The following is a 14,352-nucleotide window of genomic DNA, read 5'->3' as shown; positions in this document are numbered from 1 at the left end:
TAGTTAACGTGGGAAACAGCAGGCTGGTCATGAACACCCTCTCTGGGCTTAGTTCATTCAGCACATGTCTCACTCATGCTCACAAGGTCAAACTGTGGACAAATCAAGCCTGGGAGGGAAATCCAGGCCAAGGGAAGCGTCTATAGGAGCCGCGATACGAATGCTGACTTCCACAAAATTGGCTCAGGAGATTCCACAAATGGTAGGAGAACCTTATTTTAATAAAAACGTCCTCTTTTTAACCTGGCCCCTTCCCCCACCACTAGAAAGCAGCTTTATCGCTAAAAAGCAATCCATTTATTTGAGCGTACTTTTTTTAGGCAATTTTAACTGTTTCCACCGCCGTAACACCACTCTGTATTTCTCACTGCTGGTCTTCTCTTCAAACACTTTTTTCAGGAGAATCCTCATCACTGTCTCTGTTTCTGCTTCTCTATCCTCTCCAATTAGAAGATCCAATGTATCTCCCACTTTCACCTGAAAATTAAAAAGAAAACAGAACCTTCATTACATTTTGGGAAACTCGGCCAATGCAAACATCTCTCCTTTGAGTTTTCACTGGGCGACCACCACCCAGGGCACAGGTGACTCCTCTGTAATGGTCACTTCTCCCTAGTGCTTCCAGGTGAGAGGGCCCCCCCTCTCCGGGCAGATGCCTCAGAACCATGTGGCTCAGTAGGGGCCAGTGTCCCTCCTTCAGGCTGAGACAACTGGCTGCTCGTGGACAGGGCCTGTGTGGCTTCAGTTTTGTCTATTGCATGACTTCAGGAAACACTTGAATGGAAGCATTTATTTTGTAACAGTGGCAAAAGATGAAGCGGGGCACAACCTTAGAGATTATGAGCACAGTAATTACTACATGCACTGAGAAGACAATTTTCAGTGTAACACTTTCACTGATTTCAACACAGTTAAGCTACATCATTGGGGACAGGGCACAATTTGTTGGAAATCTGTCACAGTGGAACAACGGTCAGCTGCATCTCCTAAAGAAATCGAAGTAAATAAACTGCTTTCCAGCATTGGCTAGCGCCAGTGATGCCACATCATCAAGGAGACAGGACTCAATGCACAAGGATGGAATGCCACAGAAAAGAGGGTCGAGCTGGATGCTGACTTGGGTTAAAAGGGCTGAGGTGAAACCCATTTTTGTCCAGATGGGAGCTTTGGGTTGAGCGAGTGCAGGACATGCCCTGGGGGCAGTCACATCAGTGCTGCCACGGTGCAAACAGCCCATGAGACACCTGGTCCTGGCAGCTCAGGATCCCAGGGGATCTGCCCAGCAACTCAGGAAGGGGATAAACTGACCCAGGTGCCACATGCTTCTACTAGAACACAAGCCAGGATGACCAGAGGCCGTCTCAGACCATTCACCACCGCTTCCAAGCCAAGGATGGGGGCAGTGGTGAAGCGATGGACAGAAAGACAGGGACAGACCTCCATGTGTGGGCCATGGACTCTAAGTGGGCACAGGTACCCATTCAAAAGCCTACTTGGGGGCTTCTGTTTAAGGAGAATGGTGCCAAATGCTTATGTTTGCCTCATTTGTCGATGAATGCCCTGAGGCAGTCTAACTTCACGCTGTTGGGATATCTGTACCTCACTAGGGCAAGCCACCCACTCAAGGCTTCCGTAGGCCCAATACTAAGTCTACAACGTGGGAATGCATGCCTGCTCACCATGATGCCACACTGGTCAATCCAGGCAGCAGGATGTAAAACTCACAGGGGCTAATTTTAAACCATTAACTCTCCCCTCTGGGCTGAGAAGCAGAGACTCAAACCACAGCGAGGCATGAAGACCACTTCTCCTTGTGGGTTTGAAGGCATCATCTGGGCTGGGCAGAGGGGGGAGTGGGGAGTTGCGGGGAGGGGCGGTCAGTCCTCCTGAAGTTCTGCTGGATTCAATTTTTATTTTTTAAATGACCATTTGCCCAAACTGTGTAGACATTTAAAATCAATGTTCAGAAATACACGGCTTGGGAACTCTGCTTTACCTTTTTTGGCATAACTTTGTGTCACTAAAATTCATTTTTTAATAAGTAATATAAGCACATGATACAATACGTAAAAAAAAGGTATAAAAGGGTATACAGAGAAAAAGGCAACCCTTCTCATGTATCCTTTCGTGGATATACTATGTGTGATGTCTGCCCCTTAAGAGGAGAGTGGATCGTTCTGGTGGCTTTCTTCTAGGGCAGAGAATAGGGAAGCAATGTTTCTCCTTTACCCGGTGAATCCCAGGGAGAGGTGAGGTTAGGAAGGCTTCAGTCCCATATTTGGGCTCCATACACCCTCTATTTAGGTCAACAGTTACCCAGCACCCACAGTACTCTGGGCCCCATCTGGTGTGCAACTCACAGAAAAGCTCTGCTCAGCTGCAGGCAGCCAGGGTTAGAGCTGCAGCATCAGACAGGCGCCTGACCCTTCAGCCAGCAGCCAGGCTCAGGCCCCACGGAGCAGGCCACGGAAGGGGAGGTGTTCCTCATTCCCTGCAAAGCCCTGTCCCTTCTACCGTGGGAGACGGCACAGTAGGCACAAAGCAAAACTGGCTGGAATTAGGGGCTGTTCCAAGCATCTACATTTCCAATCTCCCCTTAGCTGCAGTTACTATGGCTACCAGGCCTCCTAGTAACAAGGCAGCCGAGTGTTAATGCTGGCCCCTTCCTTTGCTGACCCTCAGGAGAAATCTGGAAGGCAGCCAAGACAACAGAACACCCAAGGCAGAATGAAGAAGCAGCAATTAGACTGTAGTTAACAATATCTCAAAGCACAGGGAGAAAAATAGATTTATGGTGTCTGTAAATGAGGCCCTGGCAGAGACACTGTGCACCAAGAACAGATCTTGTCTTTGGAACACTGTGGCTGGTGAGAAGGGGGTTGGGCTACAAGCAGGAAAAAGCAATTAAGGGACAAGAAGGACCTGATCTCCAGGTGCATGTCTGGAGTGCTTGATTTCCTACAGCTCACTGAGCAAGGACTGACACCTGCAGTCTGAACCTGTCAGGTCAGGTGCCATCAGAGGGATCTGGGCCTTGTGACTTGGCGGCCAAGACAAGCACTGGGGATCCCCCCTCCTGTCCACTCAGCTACAAGAACCACTCTGAGTCTGGGGAGCAGAGACTGAAGACAGCCTCAGTGCTCACCCAGGTCCGTGGCCAATGGCTCACACCCTCCCATGTCCCAGGGGTACAGGATGCAGCTCAGGTCCTCCAATCCCAGAAGTGTTTGAAATACGAAAGAAGCTAAAATAAAAACAACCTTCAAAAGTGTGTCTAACTTCCCTGGAACATTTATTCCCTGGACACTGACTAAGAGTTAGATTATGTCTGCCAATGCCTCATAGGTCTGTGTCTTCCAAACTTTTTAAGGGTCTCTGTCATATACTTTTTAAAATTGTTTTGTTAACTTTTACTATCATTATATTTTCCAATTACAAAAGTGAAACATACTCGTAAGAAATTCAGAAAATAAAATGCATGAAGAACATATAACCCACAGTGCCCCACTCAAAGATAAATACTAGTAGTATTAATATTTTAATTCTATATATGTATATATGTAACTTTTTACAAAAATTCATTTTTAAAAGAATATATATATCATTTATTATAACACTGGATACTAGAAATACATTTTCTTATAACACTTGTGGGTGATTCTTTCACTTAACAATAGTACTGATATGGAGCTGTCAGGAAGTATGAAACCTTCTTTTTGATGGCTGCCCTGCACACAGAGCAGTGTATCCAGCAGGTACTGGGGGTTGGGGGCTACTGCTGAGCTGAACAGAACTGCACATCTGCTCAGGTAACAGCAGGCCAAAGAAACCTCTACATGGATTTAGCCTGATTATTATGATTTCACGGGCCTAACATTAATGACTTAGAAGTTTAATAGATTTTTGCCAGTTCTGATAGTGACTTGTCTTAAAATTTTTTAAAGAAAGGGAAAGCTTCATCTCAAAGTCATTATGGCTGCAAAGAGCAAGTGGTCTGTGTAACTGAAGCTATGTGACCAGGCCTGAGGGAGACCTTAGAGGGGGCAAGACAGACATACACGAGGAGCCACTGATGCCCCAAAGAAGGAGCCCCGGGGGAAACTGGGGGAGGCATTAACTGAGTACTGGAAGAACAACAGACAAAAATATCTGGCTGTCATAATATCTCACTGTGGGCTTTTCTGGGGGCGCAGTGGTTAAGAATCCGCCTGCCAATGCAGGGGACACGGGTTCGAGCCCTGATCTGGGAAGATCCCACACGCCGCAGAGCAACTAAGCCCGTGCGCCACAACTACTGAGCCCACGGGCCACAGCTACTGAAGCCTGCGCACCTAGAGCCCGTGCTCCGCAACAAGAGAAGCCAACACAATGAGACGCCCACGCACCTCTACTAAGAGTAGCCCCCGCTCACTGCAACTAGAGAAAGCCCGCGCGCAGCAATGAAGACCCAACACAGCCAAAAAAACAACAAAACTCACCGTTCTGCTTTTCTTCCATAATTTTTCCCCGTTCAGCCTGAGTTCACCTTTGTAGAATGCATCTTCCACTTTGCTAAAAAAAGAAGAAAAAAATCAAAGTGCTTTAAAATAGAAATATATTCAAAACAATTATATAATTTTGAGAAAAGTACCAGCTGTTTGTAATGCTTATCCTGACAGTGACTGGCCTCCCCACAAAATCTCCATTCTGGGTGCTGGGAAAGTGAAAGTCAACTGCTTCCATATACATCTAAACAGGGAGACCAAAGGGCACTGCCGAGTACACGCTGGCTGCTGCAAAGACCTGCTAGCGCTAGCAGGCAGGTAACCAGCGCCCTGCTGGGGTTTCCAAGGGGGCTGGAACCCGCATCTAGCGCATTCAGGATGGGCCCGGTGCTCTCCACGTGACTCCCCCTACAGCAGTCACCTTAGAGGTGGTAGCGCCTGTGATTCACGACAGCCATAATGAGTGGGCACTCCCTTCCCTTCACGTGCTGTGAGAAAAACCAGGCACCCCATGTATGGTGAGGCTATTGAGAAACCCTCTGCTAATCTGCACTGAGGATGGGGAAGTGCCAATCCAGCAGCTGCTGATCTCTCTGAATTTGATCACTGGGACAACCAGACCAGGGCAGGATACAGACAAAAACGAGTGCCCTTTCGTTTTAGTGCTCTGACTCCAGGCGACTGACATCTGGGGTTCTCCTAATAAGAACAGCAGCAGTTACTACTGTGAGAGAGGGAGAGGCCCCTCGTGAGCCTGCCAGATTTCAGAGAACATTCAAGTCCCGACCAGGGTGCCTGTGGGTTCAGAGTTAAAAACTGAACTATGCCTTTAAATCAGGACATAAAGATACAAATTACACAAGGGAATCTTTCTTAATTTATTATTCATACCACAGTTCTTATCTTGCATGCAGTATGCACACAATGATTGCTAAAGGAATGAATGAACAATGAGGATCACTATTCTTATACAATTAGTCTAGCAGAGAAGGAATGAGAATATTAAAGAAATCTTGAAAGTTACACTTAGTGTCTCTATGCACTATATATGAACACACGTAGTATTTTCATCATCATAGCTAACATACCGAGTACCCACTATGTGCCACACACTGTTATAAATGCTTTAGGTAGATAGACAGACTCATTTAATCCTAGCCACCACCTTCTAAAGCTGGTTCTATTACCCCCATTTTACAGATGAGGAAACTGCACAGAGATTTTAAGTAACTTGTCCAAGGTCACACACAACCCAGGATTGAAACCCCAGTAGTCTGGCTACAAAGCCTGCAGTCTTAACCACTATGTTATACTGCTTCTGTTGATTCTAAGAGGTACCTTCTCACTGTAGCGTTTGTGAAACCCAGGTGCATTCTATGCTTGCTATATACATCTAACATGGTGATTCCTTTTTTCCCCAAGAAGCTGTTTTTACATCAATGGTTCATCTTACAAAGTTGATTGTGTCTTAGAATCAAGGAAATATGCCATGTGGGACTTGCAGGCAGTCACTTGACTTCTTTGGGAATTAGTTTTCTCATCTATAGAATGAAATAATTGGAACAGATTACCTATAAGATCCTTTCACATCTATGGTTACTCTTCACCATAATATAAGCCATGTAATTGGTAATGCTGCTTTAAAATAACAAGCGGACAAGCGATTTTGTATTAAAACGCATATACTTACTTTCTCCCGATATCTAGGCCTGTCTTCAGGATAACATCATATCGGAAAGACTGCACTACTTTGTCCAGGTCCTTATGGTCTCTGACCGCACTGGGGTCATCCTCTGGCTCCTCTTCCTGCTCACTCATCTCATCATGCTCACTCTCTTCATCAGAGTCTCCTTCATCTTCCACTTTTTGCAGAGTCTTTTTAGTGGATTTTTTAGAGCTTACATTACTTTTGAGTCTTATGGAAAATGGGAAAATATATTCTTGAGATATTAAAAGCCCTGAGAGTCTCAGTGAGAAAATGTTATGGAAAAATGTTTTATAATTTGAAGCATTTAACTTGGTATTAGACAAATATAAGTATCGATTCCAGGAAGCACAGTGTTTATGTGAAGGTGTCCCTCGTAGCGCTCCGCAGAGCCCAATCCAGGCATCTGGCTTTCTTAAAACGCTGCTGGGCAATCTGATGCTAGTCATAGCCATGGCTCATACGACCTGAAACAGACAATAATTCAGTTTTACTTCCCAAGTGTGCTATCCTGGCATTCTTACAACATAAACCATACACACCATGAACACTTTACATCTAGTACTGTACTTATGCTTCCTCCTACAAAAGGCCATGTTGGTCCACATGTACCAAGGGCCATGCACACTGTACTAGGTGAGTCTTCCGGCTGTAATTAACGTGCTGCCCTCACAGGGTGGTCGTGAAGGTTGAATTAGATACTAATACGTATGAAAACACTGGTTCTACTCTTCTCACTCCCCCAAATTAGCTTGGGTACTGACTGCTACTGAAAAATATTAACAATAGTTCTCAATGATTTTTTTTTCTTTTTTTTTTTTTTGGCTGTGCCATGCAGCTTGCGGGGATCTCAGTTCCCCCACCAGGGATTAAACCCAGGCCACAGCAGAAATCCTAACCACTAGGCCACCAGGGAACTCCCTCAATGATTTATTTTAAAAAGGAAAATCTCAGGACAAGAAAGACTATTTACTGACATACATTACATCCTTACAATATTGACTTTGCAGAAGATACCAGATCATGACTTCATGAAAGCCAGTGAGTCTCTAAACTTTATTTCAATCTCCAACTCCAGCAAATCAGAGCTAGGAATGAGCAAACTGTACAGATCTGCATTTCACCTCCTTTCACATCTTCTTCCCACTGTTTAACAGAGGCAGTAGCTAGCAGAGAAAGAAGGGGCCTGGAGACCCACAAACTAGGTAATTGTTTCCTGAGGCAGAGGTGCTGACATGCCACATGTCCTGTGTGCTCCACTGGGAGGACTCTTGGAAGACTGCACCTGGTTCCCTCCAGACTTTGCCCCATGCATCTTCTACCTTGCATGTTGTATCCTTTTGCTGTAGTAAATCATAGCCATGACCCACAGCTGAGTCCTGTTGAGTCTTCCTAGTGAAATCAATGAACCTAGGGGTGGTCTTGGGAACCCTGACAAAATATCCAACTGCCTATTCGACATCTCCATTTGGGTGCATAACAGGCACCTCAAACTTAATTGGCCCAGAAACAAACTCCTGATATATCTCTAAGCCCAAATCTGCTCTACCTGTGGCCTTCCCCATCTCAGTTAATGGTAACTCCACCCTTCTAGTTCCTGAGAACCAAGGCTTCCAGTCACTCTTGACTCTTCTCTTTCCCCCGTACTCAGATCCATAATGTCAGGAAATCATGTGGCTTATCTCCAAAACATGTCCAGTATCCCATGACTTCTCACCATTCCCACTGTTACCACAGATTCAGGCCACCATCTATCACCAGGATTACTACAAAGGCTCCATTACAGTGTGTTCTCCATAGAGCAGTCAGAGTGAGTCTTTTAAAAAGTAATTTATATCATGTCACTCCTTCCCTCACAACCTTATAAAAGCACAGAGAAAAGCAAAATCCCTCCCTTGGCCTACAGTCCCTGTGTCATCTATCCCCTTCATTTCCGCTCTGACCTCATCTCCTGCCTCTCTCACCCATGCTCACTCAGCTCCTTCCTGAGGATCCTCATACACAACAGGCACACTTCTGGGTAGATCCTTTGTTCCAGCTGCCCAGAACACTCTTAGCCCAGATAACTGCATGGACAAATCACCTTCACCTCAATGAGGTCTACTCATTCCAACTCCATTTAACAGGTGTCTTGTCCTCCAAATCTCCCCTTGCCCCGTTCTACTTTCTTTTGCAATAGCACTTATCTGCTATGTTATATAATTTACTGCTCAATCCCAAGTGCCCAGAATAGTGCCTGACACATGGTAAGTGCTTAATTAAATACTGTGAAAGTAGGTCAAAAAAACGGTGCATTAGAATGAAGAACAATGATGGGGCTGGGCTGATGGGTAAGAGGCTAGATCTCCAAGGGTCTTCCCTATCAAAGCTTGGACTTACCCAGAACGCATGAGAACTATAGCAAGACCTTAAGTAGGGAAGTGATCTGATAGGAGTGCTTTTTAAAAGATTTCTTTGGCGACGGCGTGGATGTAAGGGGAGTATCACGGAAGGAGGCCTGAAGGTTTAGAGTGAAATCTTCAGGAGAGACATAAAATCGGTGAACTAACCGAAGGCTGTAAGAAAAGCAACGACTGGAATGTAGAGGCAACGCTGTCCTTGACCTGCGGGACATTTGAAATCCCTCCATGTTCCTAGGCCTATTAACTACTCCGTATGGAAAACCTGATTTAACTGCTTTTAGTTCAACTGCAAGCAAAAATCTTCTCTTCTTTTGGAGACCTCAGAGGCTGACCAAGTGCTGAGACAAGGTCATGTTCCCCTCGCTCCCTCCCTACCCCCGTCGGGCTGCGCACCTTCCCGGGTCCTCAAGGTCAAGGGAAACTGGACACCAGAGTCCTCGAGCTCGCGGTCTGCGTCTGCAGCCAACAGGAACGGCCGGGCCCAGGGCAAGACGGCCTCGGCCCGCCGGGTTCGCAAGGCCCCTAAGAATTCCCGGATCCACGGGGCGTCCCGAGCTGGCCCGGCTGAGGCAGGACGCCAGAGACTCACGCGGAGACCTGGCAGGAGCGCGGGAGGGGGACTGGAGCTCGCCCTGCCCGTATTTCCCATGTGCTTGCAACAGAAACGGGAGCGAACAGGGGCCACCGCACGCCGGGCAGGGGCGCAGTTACCTGTACGTCACCGCCTCTCCCCCCTCCCCGCCCCGCCCCCCCACCCCATGGCTTCGCCGAGCGCCGGACTCCACACCCCGCCCTGCCCTTGCCCCTCCCCTTCCGCCGGCGCCGGCGCGGTGAGAGCAGGCTGGGCGGTGCGCACTGGCACGGCGGCGATGGCAGCGGCACAGCGACCCCTGCTGGAAGCCGCGCCTCGGAGGACTGCGCCAGGAGGGCTGCTGAGAGAGGACAGGGCCAGCTCTGAGCTGAGCGGGAAGCGCACGCTGAGTGATTGATTCCACATTGTTGAAGAAAGCTTTTCTTTTTAATTAATTAAGTAGGACTTCCCTAGTGGCACAGTGGTTAAGAATCTGCCTGCCAGTGAGGGGACAAGGGTTTGATCCCTGCTTGGGGAAGATTCCACAAGCCGCAGAGCAGCTAAGCCCGTGTGCCACAACTACTGAGTCCGTGTGCCGCAACTACTGAGCCCACGTGCCTAGAGCCTGTCCTCCACAAGAGGAGCCACCACAATGAGAAGCCCACGCACCGCAACGGAGTAGCCCCTTTCTCCACAGCTGGAGAAAGCCTGCAGGCAGCAACGAAGACCCAATGCAGCCAAAAATAAAATAAATAAATTATTAAGTAATTTATTTTTCATTGAAGTATAGTTGATGTATAATATTATATAAATTACAGGTGTACAATATAGTGAGTCACAATTTTTAAAAGTTATACTCCATGTTTGCTATATTCCCATTTTGTATAATATATCCTTGTAGCTTATTTTATACCTAATAGTTTGTACCTCTTAATCCCCTATCTCTATATTGACGCTTCTTCTTTCCTCTCCCCACTGGTAGCAGCTAGTTTGTTCTCTACATCTGTGAGTCAGCTTCTTTTTTTGTTATATTCACTAGCTGGTGTGTTTTTTAGATTCCATATGTAAATGATATCATACAATATTTGTCTTTCTCTGTCTGACTTATTTCACTTAGAATAATGCCCTCCAAGTCCATCCTCCAAGTTGGACACTTAGGTTGCTTCCCTATCTTGACAACTGTGAATACTGTTGCTGTGAACATTGGGGTACACGTTATCTTTTCAAATTAGTGTTTTTGCATTTTTTCGGAAATATACCCAGGAGTAGAATTGCAGGGTCATATGGTAGTTCTATTTATAGTTTTTTGAGAAACCTCCATATAGTTTTCCACAGTGGCTGCATCAATTTACATTCCCACCAACAGTGTACAAGTGTTCCCTCTTCTCCAGTCCTTGCTAACATTTGTTATTTGTGTTCTTTTTGATGATAGTCATTCTGACAGGTCTGAGGTAATATCTCATTGTGGGTTTTTTTTTTTTTTAACATCTTTATTGGAGTATAATTGCTTTACAGTGGTGTGTTAGTTTCTGCTTTATAACAAAGTGAATCAGTTATACATATACATATATCCCCATATCTCCTCCCTCTTGCGGCTCTCATTGTGATTTTAATTTGCATATCTCTGATGATTCATGATGTCGAGTATATTTGCATGTGTCTGTTGGCCATATGCGTTTCCTCTTTGGAAAAATGTCTGTTCAGTTCTTCTGCCCATTTTTAACAGCTATCTTTTTTTTTTACTAAATTTTTAATTTTATTTATTTTTATTTTTGGCTGCTTTGGGTCTTCGTTGCCGCGTGCAGGCTTTCTCTAGTTGCGGCGAACGGGGGCTACACTTCGTTGCGGTGCGTGGGCTTCTCATTGCAGTGGCTTCTCTTTGTTGTGGAGCATGGGCTCTAGGCGCGCGGGCTTCAGTACTTGTGGCATTTGGGCTCCGTAGTTGTGCCTTGTGGGCTTTAGAGCGCACGCTCAGTAGCTGTGGCACATGGGCTTAGTTGCTCCACGGCATGTGGGATCCTCCTGGTCATTAAATCTGTACTACAGATTTAATATATTGTTAAATCTGCCAAGAATAGGAGTTAATCATTATTATTATAAACTGACAAGATTGCTGTATGGTTATAGGTGATTATGGAAGGAGATAAAAGAATACAGTGGGGCTTCCCTGGTGGTGCAGTGGTTGAGAGTCCACCTGCCGATGCAGGGGACACGGGTTTCGTGCCCCGGTCCGGGAAGATCCCACATGCTGCGGAGCGGCTGGGCCCGTGAGCCATGGCCGCTGAGCCTGCGCGTCCGGAGCCTGTGCTCCACAACGGGAGAGGCCACAACAGTGAGAGGCCCACATACCACAAAAAAAAAAAAAAAAAAAAAAAGAATACAGTGCTATTGGATTACATAAAATCAACTTAGTCACTGGCCTTTAAAACAAAATAAACATTTCATTAGATGAATCAAGTTGATTTTTAACTTTAAAATGCTAATTAATATAAAAAACTGCTGTGAAATTAAGAAGTGATATGTGTGTATACACATATTTGTGATTTTTAATTTTTTCACAGAAACCTGCCCCTGCTGTAGTACATTGTAGCGATTGTAGTTCTGACTGGTTTAGACCACCTAGTGGACTAAATTTTTACTCCATCAACAGGGCTGCTGCACTGGGTCAGACCAAAAGACACTGAGAATTGAAATCAGAGTTGAGCCTACAAGTCTGGGCTCCAGCTTTTAATTTTATTTATTTATTTAAATGAAGTTCAATTTTTTTTTAATTAATTAATTTTATTTTTGTCTGCGTTGGGTCTTCGTTGTTGCACGCGGGCTTTTTCAAGTTGCAGCAAGAGGGGGCTACTCTTCCTTGCTGTGTGCAGGCTTCTCATTGCAGTGGCTTCTCTTGTTGCAGAGCATGGGCTCTAGGTGCGTGGGCTTCAGTAGTTGTGGCTCATGGGCTAAGTAGTTGTGGCTTGCGGGCTCTAGAGCGCAGACTCAGTAGCTGTGGTGCACGGGCTTAGTTGCTCCACGGCATGTGGGATCTCCCCAGACCAGGGCTCGAACCTGTGTCCCCTGCATTGGCAGGCAGATTCTTAACCACTGTGCCACCAGGGAAGTCCCTGGGCTCCAGCTTTTAATTTAGCTCAAATATTTAATTTTACATAAAGTGATGAGTAAATCAGAGCACTTTTCATTGGGGCCTGTAGGTGACTTTAACATTATATTTTAATGCAGGAGGAGCAGCCTTACTTTCCATACTCTCAACATTGTTATAGGCTTTACTTTCTTTTATTTTCTCTTACAATTTACTACTTATTTATTTGTTTCCTTGTTTAAATGAAGAAAAATTACCTGGAGAAGAAAGTTCTTTCCACTGCCTCACTGATCACAAACCTCAAGGTTAGCTAATCACCAAAGAAAGATATTTTAAGCGTGATCAGTTCCAAAGCCCCCTCCCTCCACTCTGACCCCCACCCTCTCTCACCTTCTCAAGGCGTTTACTCTTTAGAGTCTCCTCCTTCCTGAATCTTTCTCACTCTTCCGTATCATTCCTGCCAGCACACAAACACAACATGTTAACGAGTTCTGATTATGTCATGTATAGCTAAGATATATTTAAAATTTTAAAAATTTAATAGAAATAATGTAGTGATACTTTTTTCAGTCCACTTTATTTTTGAGATTCTTTCCATGTTTATACATATATTCTGGCTCCTTTATACAATTCATATATAAATTATTCCCAGTTGTTTCCTTCCTAAAGTTTCTTTCAAACATTGCAGCAATTTACTTATGGAGGTATCATCCTTTGAAACTTTCTCTAGGGTGTTTACTTAGAATAGGAATCTCTGGGGACTTCCCTGGTGGTCCAGTGGGTAAGACTTCGAGCTCCCAATGCAGGGAACCTGGGTTCGATTCCTGGTCGGGAAACTAGGTCCCGCATGCATGCTGCAACTAAGACCCCATGTGCCGCAACTAAGACCTGGTGCAGCCAAAATAAATAAATAAATAAATATTTTTAAAAAGAAAAAAATGAATAGGAATCTCTGAGTCCAAAAATAATTATATTTTCTTCAATCTTACTAAAAAATGGCCTAATTTTACTAATTTACATTTGCACAAGCTCATGCACATAATATTTTTCCCCATTCTTCATTCATTCATTCATTCATTTTTGGCTGTGTTGGGTCTTTGTTGCTGCACGTGGGCTTTCTCTAGTTGCGGTGAGTGGGGGCTACTCTTCGTTATGGTGCGCAGGCTTCTCACTGCGGTGGCTTCTCTTGCTGTGGAGCACGCTCTCTAGGCTTGTGGGCTGCAGTAGTTGTGGCACACGGGCTCAGTAGTTGTGGCGCATGGCCTTAGTTGCTCTGCAGCATGTGGGATCTTCCCGGACCAGGGCTCGAACCCATGTCCCCTGCATTGGCAGGCGGATTCTTAACCACTGTGCCACCAGGGAAGCCCCCCCCCCCATTCTTCTTAATAGTTCATGTTATCAGATTTTTAAGTATTATCAGTCTCATGGATGAAAAATGGTACCTTGTTTTAATTTGTAAACTTTCCCTGATTGGTGGTGAGATTGAATATCTTTTTACATATTCGATGGCTCTTCAGGTTTCTCTTCTTTTATTTGCCAGTTTATATCCTTTGCCCACTTTTCTTTGTAATAGTTGTCTTTTCCTTTTGCCTGTCCCGAAGGTAAATGCCAGTACCACCACGTATGGGCGTGCATAACTCTAGGAACTCACTCATACTCATCTGCAGCGCCATTCAAATTAACTGCAGTGGAGATGGCACCCCTGGGGTTGTGCAGTGTAGTGGCCATAGTACCCATGCTTCTGATCTGGGTCTATGATGCCTTTGCTTTCTTTAACAATAGTTTTTTAGGGAATTCCCTGGTGGTCTAGTGGTTAAGACTCTGTGCTTCCACTGCAGGGGGCCTGGGTTCAATCCCTAGTCAGGGTAGTAAGATCCCACAAGCCTGTGGTGTGGCCAAAAAAATAAAAAATTAAAAAAAATTTTTTTAAATTAAAAAGTCACATGCATGTGTTTCTCTAAACAATGTATTGGCAAGTTTTGTTCTTAAAATTTACATAAATTGTGTCATACTAAATGTCACACATATGATGGCTATATGTCATCAACATACTATATGTTTATGACTTGTGCTTTCACTCAACATTAGGTTTCTATGTTACCAAA

At 45.1% G+C, this 14,352-nt stretch overlaps 1 protein-coding gene across 2 annotated transcripts; it reads right to left on the bottom strand.

Moving 5' to 3' along the window:
* Positions 1 to 200: 200 nt before the first annotated feature.
* On the bottom strand, positions 201 to 9,336 carry MTRES1 (mitochondrial transcription rescue factor 1). 2 transcript variants are annotated; one of them, XM_082669197.1, is made up of 4 exons: positions 8,985 to 9,336; positions 6,175 to 6,656; positions 4,479 to 4,551; positions 201 to 477 (listed from the first exon to the last, which is right to left on the bottom strand). In XM_082669197.1, exons 2-4 carry the CDS (start codon positions 6,642 to 6,644, stop codon positions 298 to 300), a joined length of 723 nt encoding a protein of 240 aa, XP_082525323.1. In that variant the 5' UTR covers positions 6,645 to 6,656; positions 8,985 to 9,336; the 3' UTR covers positions 201 to 297. The 2 variants fall into 2 exon arrangements, with proteins under 2 accessions (XP_082525323.1, XP_082525324.1); XM_082669198.1 differs by lacking the exon at positions 8,985 to 9,336 and adding an exon at positions 8,739 to 8,768.
* Positions 9,337 to 14,352: the final 5,016 nt, after the last annotated feature.

The sequence above is a fragment of the Grampus griseus genome, assembly GCF_964374135.1.
Source record: "Grampus griseus genome assembly, chromosome: 13".
In the NCBI taxonomy this organism is placed as follows: Eukaryota; Metazoa; Chordata; class Mammalia; order Artiodactyla; family Delphinidae; genus Grampus; species Grampus griseus.
The sequence above is the reverse complement of the archived record's forward strand: the minus strand, read 5'-3'. Positions and strand labels throughout refer to the sequence as shown.

Coding starts and splice junctions, on each gene's coding strand:
- MTRES1 (XM_082669197.1), bottom strand. CDS start 6,644: ATGGCTATGACTAGCATCAGATTGCCCAGCAGCGTTTTAAGAAAGCCA. Junction 4,552..6,174: donor GGCCTAGATATCGGGAGAAA/GTAAGTATATGC, acceptor TTCTTTTTTTAG/CAAAGTGGAAGATGCATTCT. Junction 478..4,478: donor TATGGAAGAAAAGCAGAACG/GTGAGTTTTGTT, acceptor TTTAATTTTCAG/GTGAAAGTGGGAGATACATT.